At 35.7% G+C, this 18,790-nt stretch overlaps 1 protein-coding gene across 1 annotated transcript in view; it reads left to right on the plus strand.

Moving 5' to 3' along the window:
* Positions 1–385: 385 nt before the first annotated feature.
* The window catches only part of LOC138710447 (solute carrier family 66 member 3), a 54,236-nt gene continuing 35,831 nt past the window's right edge, over positions 386–18,790 (plus strand). The window contains exon 1 of the mRNA XM_069841345.1: positions 386–936. Within this exon, the coding sequence (XP_069697446.1) occupies positions 788–936 (149 nt within the window). The 5' untranslated portion in view covers positions 386–787. The remainder of the gene's footprint in view (positions 937–18,790) is intronic.

Here is an 18,790-nt window from a genome sequence, read left to right on the forward strand (position 1 = left end):
CACAGTCAACGTTGAGGGAGGGGGGCTGTAATTACACGCGTTATCCGATTTAGATGCAATAAACAGCATATGCGTTTGCTAAATACATTTTTCATGCAGAACTGCCAACCTTTGTAACCGCGGGCCGCTACTGTAGTACCACAGTCAACTATATAGTCACGAAGCTTGAGTTTTGAGGGTGCTAGAACAATAGGCCGTGACGGTACTATTTTGCATTGCCCGTAATGAGGCGATATTAGCGATCCTAGTGGTGAGCAACTATCTAATGTTATATATCTACTACGTATTGAACTTCGCGACTGTATATACTAGACTGTGGTAGTACTCTACACTTGCCTGCCGCTGAAGCGCTACTGTCGCATCAGCTGTCTAGTGTTGGAAGAAAAAGTGTTGTAGTTGCCGAACACTGTGCTTGTTCCGACCATGTTCAAGCAATTATGCAACTATAGAGTGGTCGATTATCTCTGAGTTCTGGTTGCTAGGTGACGTAAAACAAATGAAAGGGGATTTAAATTTGCGATAGTGGTTTTTGGAAAAGTATGCTATTCCGTTTTGAATTGTAGATGTTTGTGCCAAGTAATTAAGTCAGAACTCTCTTCTGTGAAGTGTAATTTGTTTTGGCATAATGCCAACATGTTGTCAAGGTTATACAAACCCTAGAAAAGTGTTATATTTTTAGTAATATTAGGCAATGCCTACTTTGATTCTTCAGGACTTGCAATGTTTTTATTGACAACTCTTGTTGGTAAATCATACCTGTTTTAGAAGAGTGTAAGATAAAATAAATATGGGTGCATTGGAGATAATAGCAGACATTTTAAGTATTATAACAATATCATTGTGTCTTATCTTAAAAATTCCACAAATTATTAACCTCGTTAAATTGAAGTCAACTGTTGGCATAAATTTATATGCATTGCTTTTGGAGTTGACAAGGTAAGGCTTGTAAGACATGTTATATGTATGATTAATCATATTTTGAATTGAATTAGTAAGTGTCTAAGTTTAGGGAGTTTGGTAGGCCTATATATTTGATTCAATACTACTAGCATAGACTGAATAGAGATACTACTACTACGACAACAATCCATTTTCCGTAGCTAACGAGAAAGAAAGGCTTTCTCGTTAGCAACGTTCATTTTCTGAATGACGTACCATACCAACAACGATAATCATGTAGAAATAGACCTATTTGATATCTCTTCTCCGTACTGGAGCTCGAAGTGCTTGATTTCATGTAAGCATAGCCTACAAATAAAATTTCTTTTATTTAGGACGTGTTCACCTATTCCGATTTTAATAGATTCACACAACACTTTGGAGAGTTGTTTCATGGGAAGTTTCATGTTAAACAGATATCAGGACTTAATTAAAGATGCTTTTAAAACCAGAAATTGAATTCAATGGAATGTGAAGGTTATCTAAAAGATGGTGCATATGTTAAGTATAGGCCTATAGGTATTTAACACTAGAAAGGATACACAAAACTTCACATCAGCCATTCCATATGTCACGGATGTTACATTTTGGTTTCTTTTTACCATTATAAAATCAGTTTTCACAGATATTACATGTGACATAGCCTATAACTTTTTTCGGTGAATGTAGAGTATCCAACGCTCACTGAACGAATATTTCACTTTTATCACTGCCAATGTTGCGCTATAATCGTATATGCAAGGTAGACTATAACAACCTAAACTAACCAAACCTAACCTGTCAAAGAAGCGACAAGTTATACTAAATATGTGTAAAATTGGCCTATGTCTCTATAGTGGACGGGACATAAGTAACATTGATCAAATGATAAACTGACTACAGAAACAATCAGCAAAAATATAGCTTGTACTAAAAATAAATAAAATTATTTCCAGTTTAAAATAGAAAGGTGCCGTGATATGTTTGTAGATCAAAGTTCTAGTCGAATACTTAAATAAACCTACTTCCAGTTTCCGTTATTGCTGGAAGTTTCAGAACACTTATGACCTGCTGAATGCTGATATCGCTTTCATCTTTTTCACGTGGAATAAATTGCAAAACACATTATCTTAAAAAAATTATATTAAGATATGATATTTGTCAGTCAACATAGGCCTACATCTACGTCATTGTGGACGATCACATTTCTGTATTCTGGTCTCATCATAACTATTATAGTATGTAATCATCCCATTTTATTTATATTCATAGCTTATAAATATTATCATTAGTATCTATCTTACCTTACTAACCGACTTAAATTCTTTTCTATCTACCATTATTTAAGTATTTGGTGAAGGTTACTTATGTACCTGGCACTAAGTTATAGGAAATTCATAAAATACCTTGGGGGTCATTCCATGTGAATTTGTCTGGAGCATGTCATCTACTGTTTCTAATTTTGCTGAGCCTTTGCATATGTGTTACACACCTTAGTGAATGGCTTCCTTTAAATTATTGAAATCCGTGAAGTCGTTGAAGTAGAAAATAGTAATATTGTTATCAATGTAGTCGCATGTTAGCTGTTGAAAAAATTACAATAGTGCCACAGTTTCCAATGTAGGCCTAATTATTGGATTTTTATTAAACTTGTTCTGTAACTGAGATTTATATTGGAGATTATAAAAATTGCACGTTTAAATTACTATGGCACTTCTACCTTTTTTTTTTTTTTTAGGATTTTTTTTTTTTTTTTTTTTTTGTTTATTGGAAATGAATTATTATTATTATTTTTTTTTTTTGTTTATTGGAAATGAATTATCTTTTTTTCCAAAGTGCCACACCTTAGAAAATGCTGAAAATTATGTATAGTAATAACACAGTGCTATATTTGTTGACAAAAAATTTATAATGGGGAAATTACAACAACTTACTTTTTGGCAGAGATATATAGAAGTGTAAGGCACAACATTTCTCAAAATGTGTATAAATTGTAATTTTGCAAAACTGAGACAGTTTGGCTTCAATTCTCTTGTTAGAGTCGAATTCATAGTCGTAACTTATAAAATTAGGAAACAAATAATGAGCACTTATTTTAGATCGTATGGCAGAGACGCTACTCTTTCATATGCACTAAACATTCCCTTGACATCGAAAGAAATATGGAGACACTATATATTACAAAAGGATCTAAAAATACATTTAAAATTGCAAGCCTCATCCAGATCTCAGATGTTCTTCAAACTGTCAGATGATATCCTGTGTAATTTCTATCAAATAAAAAAAGAAGAAATACCAATCTATATCACAGACACACTCATTGCTAAAACTCCAGTTGTGAACGAAATTCCTCCATGGAAATGGGTGCGCTATACTGGAGAATTAGCACGGTCACTTTGAACCGTGCCGTTACGTTTACCACCAAATTTAAGTAAATACACAATGTCACCAACATAAGAACATGACGTTGGTGTGTGGCGTAGTTGGCGGGAGAAATTTTTTCTCTCTCTGTCTACCTCCTTCGTTCTGAACATTATTGAGAGATAGCACCACTGTTAGCGACAATGTGTATTTGCGTAAATATTGCGAGTAAATTATGACGAGTGCCTTAGATGAGAGGCTCGGGACAGAAACAGTTTTGCTGTAGCGCATGCGCGGACTTCTCATGCAGTGGGAGCGTGATCCTTACTTGAATTTATTTTTGTGTGTACTTGCAGATTAAATGATTGAGATCCCTTCTTGCTCCGGTTACAGGCCTTGCATTTACGAAGGTTATGTTATGTTAGGTTAGCTTAGATTAGCTTAGCTTAGGTTAGGTTAGATTAGCTTTGGTTAGGTTAGATTAGTTTTGGTTAGGTTAGCTTAGCTTTGGTTAGGTTAGGTTAGGTTAGGTTAGCTTTGGTTAGGTTAGGTTAGCTTTGGTTAGATTAGCTTGATTTGATTCGTCCATGTAGTAGTTAAAATTATATAATATGACAGATTTTGATTCGTAATATTGTTAAAAAATAATAGGCCTATAATGAAAGCGGTGAATAATTTCATGGTCCTTAAATTTTTTTTCGTAAAAGGCTGGGTATTTTTCTATAGGCCAGAAATAAAACAGCAACGCCGTCATAATTACGTACTTTACGCTTTGGCGAACATTAACCGGAAATTTACTTTCCGTCATTTTAATTGTATTCCGTGAAACACACCTTTTTTCCTGTTAATTTCCTTGTGATAACCTAGTTTATTATCTTATTACATCTTCATTTTCTTTTAATGCATTCAAAAAACCGCCGTTGTACTACATAAAACCTTGAACTTGACTAATGGAGTGAATTATTTAAGAATATAGTCGCGAATTTGACTACCACCATTTCGATTATATTTTGTTTGATACGGCTCGGTACGGCCCGGTGACTAGTGGCCAACGAGTAGAGTCGACTATCGATATTGGTCTGCCGTGCGTATTATCCAGTTGTTCCAATGGGTGATTCCAGAACATAGCATACAAATTCCAGGAAATCATTCCAAAAATGATCCTCCATACATTCTCAAGTTAGATGCCTTGGAACTCTCTGCAGCACATATAAGGATCACCTTCAGATTTATACAGATGGATCTCTAAATCCTAATAATGGGACATCAGGAGCAGGGTATTATATTCCAAAATATCAAGAAAGTTATTTCATACCATGTTCATCCTCCTCCAGTCTTGACACTGAATTGCTAGCTATTGATGCTGCTCTTCAGTGTGTTACTCAAATTTCTGAAAAATCTATTTGCATACTTACCGATGCCAAGGGGGCTATATTTAATATAATTAAATATGTACCAAACCTATATGCACATAGAATTATTCCAATTCAGAAACAACTAAGTAAACTAAAAGAACTCCAAAAGAAAATAACATTTCAATGGATACCTAGTCATTGTGGTATACCTGGAAATGAGAAAGTCCATAATATTGCAAAACAGGCAACATATTTGCAACCAAGACCTCTTCAAGTGATATCTCTATCCAGTGCTTTTGCTTCAGTAAAGTCTCATTTTACAAACCTATGGATCAACAATTGGCTCTCTTCTGACAAAGGAAAAATTAAACCTATGGATCAGCAATTGGCTCTCTTCTGACAAAGGAAAAATTTTACAGTCTGTACAAAAGAAACCAAATGACCTGGAAATGTACAAAAACTTGCCCAGACATGTTCAAAAATTTTTAACAAGAGCCAGAACAGGTCATATTGTCACTCAATTGTACCTACACCGATTTCACATTTCTGATAATCCTACTTGTCTGTGATGTAATAATCATGATGAAGATCTGGAACACATTCTTCTATTCTGTCCATCCATAAACCACAAAATAAATAAATTAAAATCATCAGTACCAGTTGCAGAACCTGGTTGAGGTTTTTTCCGGGGTTTTCCCTCAACCCAATACGAGCAAATGCTGGGTAACTTTCGGTGCTGGACCACGGACTCATTTCACAAGCATTATCACCTTCATATCATTCAGACGCTAAATAACCGAGATGTTGATAAAGCGTCGTAAAATAACCTACTAAAAAAAATCAATTTGGCACAAAATGTTTGAAAATGGAACTTCACAGCTGTCATGTCAGGCCAATAAAATGATGGGGAGGACCCATGTGGATGCGTGACTTTTATTGTAGCATCACCTTCTTTATAATTAACTTTTTAAATAAAACTCACATACCACAAAGATTCGTACACACAAGCAATATAAGAATTTGCCTTGAAATTTGGATTCACAACAGGTTTAAATACAGTAAAACCTCGATAAGACGCGCCTGTTTATTATGCTATCCCATGTAATACGCTTTTTTTGTCCGGTCCCTGAACATTTCATATGTAGACTAACGCCTTTATAAAATACCCCATTTGTTGCGCTCAAGTCCTGCATAATACGCTGTTTTTGTGGAATATTTTCAATGTAATTTTCAGCAATGTACTCTAACAGCAATGGAACATCTTGGTCATTGAACTCACTGGTGCCATTAACCTGAAAAGTATTGGTATTCGACCCTTTACCTGCGCATTTAAACTTTCATACTTCATGCCTTAGTATACCCCACCCTCTTGTTATGCTCTCTTATTCGACTCCTTACCTGCACGGTTAAAGTCTACATACAGTTACAGTACCTTCCTAACCCTCTCTCTCAAACAGCATTCCTCACTCGGCTGTAATAAAATTCTGGAAATTTTTGCTGGCCAGTTTGTTGTCCTTTAGTGTATTGAAGTGTCGGTGAATGTGATTACAATGAGTGTTAAACAAAAAGCGCTTTCTGTGTCGAAAAAATTGGAAATCTTACGAAAGTACGATGAGAACAGTACTCTTACTCAGAAACAACTCTCTGATCCATTAGGAATCCCATCATCAATATTAAGAACGATAATAAAAAATCGCGACTCAATCGGTATAGCTGCGATGTCAGTAGGATGTAAGCGCAGGAAACTGAACTGTAGTAAACATAGGACTTGCAAAACATGCACACGGCAAACAACTATAAATGACTTTTTTTTTTTTCGAAAGAATTAAGTACAGTACACATTGTAAATGTCTTTGACGTACAGTAATTACATGATGGAGTAATACTGTACTGCCTTTCATGAATGATGTATTTCAATAAAGAAAAATGCTAATAGATACTGTATATAAGTCAAAATTAGTATACCCGCCTAATATCCAGTTTACACCCGGTCCCTTGAACAGCTTCTTATCGGGGTTTCACTCTATGTCAAATATCACGCTGTAGTCTTGATCAGAACTTAATCACTTTGGTCCAATTTCATATGTAGACAAAGGCACAAATTGATGCCTGTAGCATGTCCCAGGAATGTTTTTTTTTTTTGTATATCCAAACCATTTAGTGAGATCATTTCGGACTTGAACTATTTCCTCTTTTGTTACAAAAAAAAAACAGTAATCTCCTTGAGATTTTCCTTGCAAAAGTTGAACACTTGTGATGCAGTGGTTATTTGTTCATTAAATGACCTTTGTAAACTGGCTTTGGTAACCGACCTTTTCAAAATACCCCCAATTTCATCACAAGGAGATTTTCCATGGCTAATAACAAAAAATGACCATTTACATTTACATTTCATACATTTGTCCTTAGAGACAACTAATATTAGGTACCCTCCACAAAACTGGCTTCATTTATACACCGACGGATCCTTGATCTCCAAAGAACAAGGTGCCGGTGCAGGTGTTACGTGCTGTCTCTTCTCACTTTATAGATCTCTTGGATATGGAACAACGAATTTTGATGGAGAAATCATGCAATAAGTGAAAGTCTCAGGAATCTTCTATGCCACATCAATAAATTTAAGAATGCAGTTATATTGTCAGACTCCAAAGCAGCTATTCTATCAGTAGTCTCTAAACACACACCTTCATCTCAAACAGCAGAAATAACTAAAATGCTCTCTCAATTAATATCACTCGATAAAATAATTGTATTCCAATGGATACCATTCCATTGTGGAATCCTGGGAAACGAGAATGCGGATGCTTTAGCAAAGAAGGGCAGCATTGCTACTTACAGACCTGTTACTAAATCTACGTATTACTCTGTGAAAAGATTTATTAAATCTACATACTTAGACTTCAACAAACAAAATTTGATAACACAATCTCAAGGGAAAAAATGGAACTCTCTGCATCATAATCCACAGTTAATTCCCGATTTATCACGAAAATCGTCTGTAGCTGCATTTAGATTGGCAACAGGCCATGACTGTTTGACCAAACACCTGCATAGAATTTGAATATATCAGTCCCCTAACTGCCCATTGTGCAACTCAAACCAAGAAATGGATTCGGAACACCTCAAAATCTGTGCTTTAGTGGCTGAGCATGATAATATCTTTGAAAAATATTGGAGTGGAGGAGGTCAAATGACTTTGTCAAACACCTGTCATTAGAAATAAAAAACATTATTTCATACCAAAGTCTGCTTCATGATTACACATATTAATGAAATTCTTGCAGTTCTTGTACTGAGCAGCACGACCATCTGAGAAATATTCTACAGTTTTAACTCTGTTTTCAAGAAATTGATTATGATCTTTTGAGTTTGGTAAAGGAAAGATACATCATGATCCATTCATCAGAATTTAGGCACAAGCACTTTCAATAAAGTCTTTAATTTTTCTTGTAATATACCACTGCAACATGAAGTGTTCAGCTACATGTGTTCCAATGAAACCCTTGATCCTCGTCTTGAATTACAAAACTGTAGTTTTCACTGAAATCCATTAAAATGATAGATGATTCATTATCCAGGTTCTGTTTTAACATTTTCAAGTAAGAAGACTGCTTTTGCTATAAATGAATGTGGAATGATTTTTTTCAATTTTCTGTATTAGTAAATCATAGAATTCAGAGAAAGTGCTTACTTCAACAACTACATTTATTCTATCTGTTGCTACCCATTGTCTGTACTGGATTGGTTCATCAGGATCAAAGTCTTTTGGGAATTGTTGTTGGATATGTTTTTTAGATCAAAATTGCTATGGCACTTTTCACAAAGTGTAGCCTGCAAATTCTGTTATGTATGTCACAAGTAACTAGTTTAATCAAATCATGGTAAGTTCCTTCCAACTTTCCAGAAGCAACTGAACATTCTGATGGATTACACACACACAGAGACAGCATGTGTACCTGAAGATCCTGCAAGCACACACTCTTTAGGTCTGAGGATTGCAAATTTAAATAAACCTATCTTGTTGTGAGGGAATATTGTTTTGAACAAAGAATGCAGCTGTGACAGATTGCTTAAAACAAGCTGTTTTTGTTTATAAACATTTTTACTTATGCTTACCGTACTTGTCTTTCATTCTGGGCATTATTCTTGAATTGTATCATCCAAGTAAAAATCAATCACTTTCTTTGTTGTCTCTTTTGATAGCCTCTTATCTTTCCTTGGTTTGGCAATGCTAGAATACCTTTCTCAGTCACAAGTGCACGTGCTTGGCATATCATAAACTCAGAAACGTCAAACATTTCATTAACTTTATTTCTAGGTTACGACAATAGTACCATCCTTCTCGGATGTTGGCATGTTTATTTTTATCTTGAATTTGCCCACTGGCGGCCGGTGAGGCATTCTGGTGGTGGTGCCAAAAATGAAAATAGGTTGTATGCAAATCACCCTAGTGAAAGTGATAATCACAACTCACGTTTACATTACGTTAAATAAAACACATTAATTAAACCAGCTATTTTACCAGGTGTGCAGTTAATAATGCAGCTAGTAACAGTTACAATAACATTTCCGAAACTAATAACGAAATTTACAGATACAGATAATCCAAAACTTTCACAGTATTGTTAAGTCAAATACAAATAACTTTTATAACTAGTAAAATTACTGGCAAAAACACACGAGATGAACAGTGATACAGATAATAAATGAACACGTTTGCACTTTATTTAACAGGCTGATGTATCCAAGGCAGCAGCCTGAATAACACATGTTCATGTCCTGCACAGATCTCATGTATCATTAATAAAAGTATCAATACTGTAGCAACAGTGTAGCGATATTTAGTTGCCGCGAAATAAAACCAATATTACACAACATTAACAAATAGTGTTACATAATACTTATTTACAACATAAGCCCGCCTTTGGTCCCTGTCCTGTGCAAGATTAATCCACTCTCTATCATCATATCCCATCTCTCTCAAATCATTCATTTATTATATTCCATAGATCTTACATGAGCAATGAAGCTTTAAGATGTGGAACAAGTCAAAATTTTACAATATTACAATTTTTACAGTTTTACAATTTAGTAATTTTCTGCAATTTTTTACAATATTTTAATATTATCCTCCCATCTACGTCTCGGCCTCCCCAAAGGTCATTTTCTTTTCTGCCTCCCAAGTAACACTATATGCATTTCTGGATTCGCACATACGTGCTACATGCCCTCCCCATCTCAAACGATTGTTACATAATATGAAAAAAAATATTTATTTTTCTAAAAAGAACCATGACTGACTATCTCTGCATTTAATTTAGTTAAATGAATAATAATTTACACATTCAAATCCAAGTTGTGTGCATTAGTTTTGAATTGGCAACATTACATTAAGATTTGGCGTGGAACTTTAACTTGTGTTTTAGTGCAAGTCTGCGCTTGATGGTTCCCTGTCTAATGTTTCCAACAACCCTGCCATCTAGCAAAATTTCTGCATTACTGCGTTCTAGCGGGCAGAATGTTAACTACTGAGTCAAATTGAATTCGGCTCAGTGTCTGTCATAAGAAACGCATATAAACTAGAATCAGTAGCCTTTTGTACAGTGTTATATGGACACAGACAGTGCCACACTGAACTGGCTCCAACGTTTGGAGAAACGCTACAAGAGTGTGTCCCGATCTGTGTGCGCGCTTGTTCAGATGAAATACGAATAAAATATGTATAAATAAACTAGTTCAACTGCTTTTTAGGATATTATTTTTTGTTTCTTTCATTGGTGGTGGCATGGCACACTGGCACTACCACAAAAGCCACCACTGAATTTGCCCATTAACTCGTCATAATGTTGTACTTTCTCTTGTGTGTTCTCTTCTGTTGTCTCAAGTTCTCGTTCAATTGCTAATTCAGTAAGTTATCATAGATTTGATTGATTTTAGTTTAAAGTGCTTGTACTGCTGATCGATACTTTAGCTTTGCTGCAACCAATCGACTGTGCCTAGGAACTGAGTGCAATTGCATAGGGAATATGTCTAACTGAAGTGTACTGGTGTTCAGTCTACTTGGTGATTCTTGAATCAAATCTGTAAACTCAGTAACTTTTTCACCAGAAGAAGATAATGTTGTGTTTTGAGTTGTGAGTATGCTACTAACTTAACACAAGCATTTCCTACATGTCGGACAGAGCTCTTCTGCATATGTCTGAACCGTTGACACAGAAAGCAGCATACTGGGTTTGGCACATACAGGGACAAGCCCATAGCCAACATTTTTGGATTCTTCAGGTCTCAGTACGTACAAAATCATATTTTTTTTACCACTTATAAACTATTGTTTTGTAAAATTTACCTTCTTTGATGGCAATTTATGTGTACTGAACAAAGGGGAATTTTAATGCTTCGGTACATTAATTTGAGAATGCTTTGGATTTAACAATTGCAGACAAAAGTTAATAGAAACAAGTGAATAAAGTTAAGAAAAAACAATTGAATAACAATGGTTATTTGATTCCATTACCGTCCTGAAAGTAATTAATCACTGGAAATCTTACAGAAAGACAACAAATTGAAATACTAATGATGATCGGCTATGGTGATAGGAAGAGGATGCAAGAAGAGGTTTGTGTCTTATTTAATGAAATGCATCCAGAAAGGGACATTACTGATTCTACGGTATCTAAAATTTTAAGAAAGTTCAATGAAACTGGAAGTGTTATAAATAAGCCAAAGTCTGGAAGGCCAAAACAAACTACAGATGGTGAAAAAGCTCTTGATATTGTATTAGCAGTGGAAGGAAACCCACATTTATCGACTTGTCAACTTGCAGTTTACCATGATGTCAACAAAAAATCCATATGCAACATAATGGAGGCAGTCAAATGGCAGCTATATAAGGTACATATGCTGCAAGAACTCAGTGAAGATGAGAGATGACTTTCATAGACGTATTCAGTTTGCTGAAATCCTAAGTCACATGCTCAGCCAGAACCCTAACCTCGTGAAAAAAATCATATTCTCCAATGAAGCTACTTTCTGTTTAAATGGTAATGTAAATCGTCACAACTGCCATTACCAGGGTCGAATTAAGACTTCTGATGAGGGGGGGGGGGTGGGACAGAATCCTAGATAGGGAATAATATACATAAAATTATTATCCTCATTTGATATAGCTTGGTCGCACTGAGTTGCTTGTCTTGCATCCTGATCATAATAATAATTATATTCATGAGCAGGCTTAAGAGATAAGATGTGTAATTCCTAAGTAACTGATTGTTGTCAGTTTACCGGTAATGATAATTATCAATATTATTTTCTTTGCGTACTTCATACTTTCTAAAGTACATAATATTATACTCTTATTAAAACAATTATATTTTGTGAGGGGAAGGATAGAAGTTATCCCTGGTAGGGATGTTAATATGAATTTATGAGAGGGGGATAACTTTCCAATGGGGGGGGATCCCCTCATTCCCCCCATTAATTCTTATCCTGGCCATTACTGTGCTAAAGAGAATCCCCGTTGGAACACCATACACAAAAAGTAAATGTGTGATCTGGTATAATTGATGGCAGATTTATAGGCGCATTTTTCATTGATTGCAACTTAAATTCTGAACTGTATTTAAATCTTCTGCAGAATGAAATAATTCCAGCTTGTGGTACTTTATTCCCTGGAGAAGGAGGAGGAATTCAAGATGATATCTTATTTCAGCAAGATGTGTCTCTGCACATTATGGAAGGGAAGTGGTGAATTATTTAAATCAAATATTTCCAGGAAGATGGATAGGCAGAAGAGGAAGTATTGGATGGCCGCCAAAATCTCCTGATCTGAAGCCATTAGATTTTTTTCTTACAGGGATATTTGAATTGGAGAGTCTACTAGGATCGACCACGAGACCTGAAAGACATAAAACGAAGAATCAGGGATGAAATACAGCAGATCAGTCAAACAGTATTGCTGAGAACATTAAACAATTTCAAAGATAGATTTATGCATTGTCTAGCATCTTTTGTGAACTGAAATCAACACGTGAAACAACACAACAATGCTAAATTTGGTTTTAATGGTCTTTTTTGCTTTAAAATCCAAGTTTGTATTACTATTGCAGTTAAATTTCAATGGTGCATATCCTACAATATGTCTTTTTTTAAATTATAAATTTAAATAACATTAATATTGTTATTCAGTTGTTTTTTCTTAGCTTTATTCACATGTTTCTGCTTGCTTTTGTCTGCAATTATTTAATCCAGAGCCTCCTCACATTGATGTATTAAAGCATTAAAATTTCCCTTTGTTCAGTACACATACATTGTCATCAAAGGAGGTAATTTTTACAAAACAGTAGTTTATAAATGGTAAAAAAAAAATATGATTTTTTTACGTACTGAGAACTGAAGAATCCAAAAATGGCGAAATAAATACATGGTACCATTTGAAAAAAAAAACAGACTCATTGACACATCCTTTATAAATGAAAAGCATAGTATTTGAAAACATGTTCAAAATATTTCTTCTCTGATACCCTACAACAGCAGTCCCAACCTTTTTCGACTTGCGAAACCCTTCCACAATGATCTGAGTTGGATGAACCACTGACTTTTAAATGTACATACAGTAGACATGCATAAAATTTAATTCCAAGCAAAAGGTTTAATAACCTTAAATTAACTTAACGGTATTTTGCATTGACAATCACAGTTAAGTTAACTGAGCATGGAGCATGTTGTGAAACATTGATTGTTAGTCATTACTGCAGTGTATTCTGCTTTATTAATTTCTCAGATTTTTTCTGGGCTAATTTCTAACATACACTGTAGTAGTTTATTTTGTATAGTTTTCGATATTCCTTTAAACACGTTATTGGAATTAGTGTTCTTTCACAGCACTGTTGGACTTCAATTAGTCCACGAAAAACACCTGGATTTTCTGATTCCTCACTTTCATCATGGTCACATAAAGCCAGTTCAAAGCTCTTGATAGAATATATTTGTTCTTTTCAACTTATTTTTATTTATTTATTTTTCATGGTACATGTGACACAACATAGTTCAAATGTTTGTTCTCCCTAAAATATTAAGACTCATCACATTATCAATATGTTTTCTGTTACACTCATGTTTTCTTATAATTCAGTCATATAGCCAAGACTAGTCACCTCAGTAAGCATGAAAAACAAAATAAGCCATTTCTAATGTTACAGCCATTTACCTAGCTATAATCATCATAATATTGAATTGTCGTGTATAATCACAAACCCTTTCGCCTTTTGCTTTTTGTGCCAGATTCATAACAGAAAGTAATCTCAACATTTTTATTTCCACCTTTTCTTCTAATGTTCTAAGAGAAAGCGGCGTAGTTATTAAGTTTTCAACACTATTTATATGTCCACACCTGTGGAGTAACGGTTAGCGTGTCTAGCTGCGAAACCAGGTGGCCCGGGTTCGATTCCCGGTCGGGGCAAGTTACTTGGTTGATGTTTTTTCTGGGGTTTTCCCTCAACCCAATATGAGCAAATGTTGGGTAACTTTCGGTGTTGGACCTCGGACTCATTTCACTGGCATTATCACCTTTATCTCATTCAGATGCTAAATAACCTAAGCTGTTGATAAAGCGTCGTAAAATAACCTACTTAAAAACACTATGTTTTAGTTCCTTGAGCATAACACGAACCAAATGCAAGATTAAACTATATGACACAAAACAACTTCATGAAAATGAGTGAACTGAGATAAGGCAGGAGGTGGATTACATCTCTGCAAAGTAGCCAGCAATCCAAAGTTAACTTACATTTCCTTTCTGTTATAATATTATCAGAATAGTTCAGTAGCAGCAGATGAATAAAAAGAAATTGAGAGAAGAATATAAGAAAGGCAGGTAAGAAATGTTGAGTAAAACATTCTTTTCAATGTATTATAATTATCAATATTCTATATTGTCGCTGCTTTAGAACTAACTGTTGCCTTGCTGGCAACTGGCGATTTATATGAATATAGAGTCTGAGCACAGCTCACTTCAGAAGCATGGGAACAGTGGCCATGATCTGATATGTTCACTGGACAGGACTTCGTGTTTCACAGCCTGCAATCAATGTGTATGTGCAGTCAATACACTTCTAGCATATGAGTGCTGAGCACGGTGCAATATGGGCTGCATACTTTCAGGTGATGTCAATTGCCACACGTCAATAGAAGCATTTTCAAGTCAAAGAGTACAATGACGTGGTTGTCAAGTTATCATATATCTCACCCACGAAAAATTATTTTACGGGTTGTAGTTTTGGTTTTTCAACCAATTTGACACACAGTATGTACGATAGTCAGATTCATAACAAGGTTGTATACAATATTGTATACACCTTCCCCTCTTCCCTCACGTATGTCTGAAGAACAACCCATCTCACTCCATTACATTCCAACCAAAGTAAAGTAACTTTTATTTCTACCTTTAACCCACACACCTGTCAACAATGTGAATTCTACTCAACACAGCAACACAGTAGTCGTTATTGCACTCCACACAGAGACAATGACAATACATGTGATTTATTGAAAAGAACAACAGTGTACTACTAATTTCAACGAATGTTCACAGAGCACTATGTGCAGAACAAACTGTCAGTTCACAGTTCGTTCGCTTTGGCTAATTCTTCTAGCTCACGCACTCAAGTTCACTGTACGTCGAACCCAAGCCCACAACAATCTGTCTCTAGATGCTTCCTTACTTCTGTCCAATCGCAGTCACTTTTCTTCCCTCTCACTCCGCACTGCTCCATGCCGTCACCGTAGTTTTCCTTCCCCTCACCCCGTACCAAGCTTCAGCACCTTCCGAAGCTCGAGCCTCACCTCCCCATGCCTTCCTTTCTGCTGGATGTGCATGTACACTCCCGACTCAACTAGAATGTTCCAGATGGGTGCCACAGTAATGTTAGCTAAGCTAACCTAATCATTCCTCCTAGAGACAGATTATTCCCTAACCATACCCTCTAACCCTGTAACTCAACTTGGAGCTAGCTAAGCCAAGCTAACCTAATCTTTTGTACAAGAGATAATTGTGCCCTAATCAAACTCTCTACTGATCTAGAGACTAACCAGTCTAACCTAATTATTTGTACAAAGGATAACTTCAACGTGCAACTGCAGGTCAGTGCATGCAGTAACGACCCAAGATATACAGATTCCAGACTTTACTTTTTATATCTTTTGCTCTTGGACGAAGGTGATATTTGGCCTTCTGTTGATTTTGTTTGGGAGTTCTGCCTTATTCTTGCCTACTTCAATGTTTAACACGCCTTGAATGTTTGAGCAAAGCTATGTAGGCAAGTTTTTGCTAGTTTTTTTCATACATTGGTATGCTAGTTGAAGATCAAGTACATATAGAAATTTTATTGTAATTTTTTTCAGTGTTTGTAATTCCTGCCATGAACAATATCATTACATTTTTCCCTGCTTGCTCTAACAACCCATAGAAAAACTTAATGGCCACCTTCAGTTTTGCATGCCATTGTGTAGCAATGTGTCATTTGGTCCAAGCTGTCCACTTCCTCTTTTGTGCTATTAAGGTGGAGTCAAACCTAGGGGACCAGCACTCCTGATGTCTCTCAGCGCTACAGTCTGGCAAGCAGATTGCTAATTCTCATAGATAACATCCCTGCCATTTCACAGTATTACAGTCTGACAAGTGATGTTTCGCATAATTAGTGCACTTTTAAGAAAATGGAGAGAAGGAATCTTATCTTAATTTCAGTGTAGCTGCTCAAAATGTCCTCCATTGTATTCTGTACATGAAGCTGGAAAAACCCAATGTACTAATTGAGGCTATCAAGTGCAAAACTCGCCTTATCCAAAATTAAAAAAAAAAAAATAGTAAGTTGCATATGGAATGTTGTACTTCTTGCAGCTCTCTATCTATTGATATAGTCGGTTTGTGCAAAACTTGTCTAATTCCTCTTCCATAGAGCTCAGAAAACTACTATCAAATGCAAAACTGTCCATATCCATAACGGTTTTTCCTGTTTTCTGACAAATCACTTTACCTGGATAAGGCGAGTTTTGCATTTGATAGCCTCAATTGTTACACAGCAACGTTTCTTCTTATCAAGTATTGAACTTATTTCTTGCCACTTATTAATAAATACCAACAAAATATTTCGATGGTTGTGTAATCTCTGGAAAATGTCACTGAAACTTTGTAAAGACAACTTTAACAACTTGTTCTGTAGATATGTTTCAATAAAGAAAGTGCTGTACTGTGTATTTAAGACGGTTAAAAATTATATATTTGTGAATACAGTTCAGCAGCTGACTAACTGAGATTGACAGATTGACTGCAGAGTTGTGTCGCCAGTATAGTGCAACAACTAATAAGGAAAACCCATGCAATGTGTCCTGGGCCAGGCTTAGAGCAAACCAAAGTTAATGGCATTCTTACCGAATTGCGAGATTGCTGTGAAAGTCGGGTAAAATTCTCATTTCCTTAAGTAAATAATTTAGTAGTTACACAAAAGATCACTTGCATAATAAATAAATAAATGTGAAGCAGCTAGAATGTTGTCTGCAAAAGCTGGCGATCTGTTTGCCAGAATGTAGTGTTGAGAAAAGCAGTCCGAAGGTTTCACTTTCCATGTAGAAGTCTGTTATTTCTGGCTTCTCTGTATCTTGGTTTATGTATTTGAGTACACTGTTGAAGGTAAAACAATACTGCATCTATTTTATCTTGTACATTATTGAAAATAAACTGACTTTCCAATATTTACATAATAGTCCCGTCACTCTAATTTCCAGCAGCCAATCACATTGTAGGTCAGCTACATTTAAATGTGTGCGTCTTGTGATTTGCTGATGAAGATGTTAAGCATTTCCTAAGGCTGGATAAATACTTCATATATAATCGCCCGCCATTTTGGCTCTTTCGTTGGCATTCGCAAAAAGGACGCGAGGACGTTATTTTCCGCTCAATTATTTGCTGAATTACAGTAGCTCATAGGAGCTACGACATGATAATGTTTAACGGTGTGGGAAATAGATCCCTCGTCTGGTAGCTCAGCAATGAAAGACCAAAAATGGCGAACGATACTACCTACCTAGCCTTTATAGAACATTGACTTTCTAAGACGTAAGCAAAGAGAAGGAGTCACGCCGGGAATAACAGCGTCACGACTATAACAAGTGACACCCCACAGTTGAAGGAAAGAAGAATGTAGAAAAAAAGATATGATCAAAAACTTCGCAATATAGGCCTACTAATATTCGTTTGACACATGTCACTTTCCCCGTGGGTAAAAGTTCAGGAGCCGTATTAGTAATATGTGGACCCAAATTCATTCTTTTCTACATAAGAAGAAAGTGAGTAGGTTGTCTTGAATGAATAGCAACAACTTGAACTTGGTTCAAAAAACAGTTAATTCAGAAGTCCCAGGGCCTAAGTAAGAATGCTTTGAGTGAAGGTCGAATTGTTCTATAACGGGGACATTGCACTATTGGAAAGAAACTTGACACAAAGCCAACTAGACATTTTGCAATCGTTTGTCAGTTGCTGCTATTATTTCTGTCAGACAGTAGTAGTATTAAGCCTCTAACACAGTGGTATTCAATCTTTTTTTTTTTTTTTTGCTTACCTCCCAAAATATATTTCTTTACCTTTGTACCCCCAAACTGCAGTGCTATTATATAAGAAATAAGAAAAGATGCAACTTTGTCAATGCTGGGTACTATGGTCCTAGTTTTGAACTCCAAGTAATACGTGAATTTTCGTCATCTCTCATCATAATGTCCTGTGTTGGAAACTACACTTCACAAGTTTTGCCATGAAGTGAGAAATCAGACCCTAACAAGAGTTAATAGCTCTGATGGAAAGTAGTAATGCAAATTAAAAAATGAACTTTTCTTTAAGTAGGTCAGTGTATGACGCTGTCTCAACATCCCAGCATTTGCTCATATTGAGTTGAGGGAAAGCCCCAAAAAAACCTCAACCAGGTAACTTGTCCCAACTGGGATTGGAATCCAAGTCATCTGGTTTTGCAGCCAGACATGTTAACCGTTACTCCATAGGTGTGGATCTTGACGTTTTCAAAGTCACACTTCAATATTAATCAACTAATGTGAACGAATAACATTTTTGACAGTGTTGATTGTGTTGTAAATGTGTATTCAAAGTACTTTGC

Source organism: Periplaneta americana, chromosome 12, assembly GCF_040183065.1.
Source record: "Periplaneta americana isolate PAMFEO1 chromosome 12, P.americana_PAMFEO1_priV1, whole genome shotgun sequence".
In the NCBI taxonomy this organism is placed as follows: Eukaryota; Metazoa; Arthropoda; class Insecta; order Blattodea; family Blattidae; genus Periplaneta; species Periplaneta americana.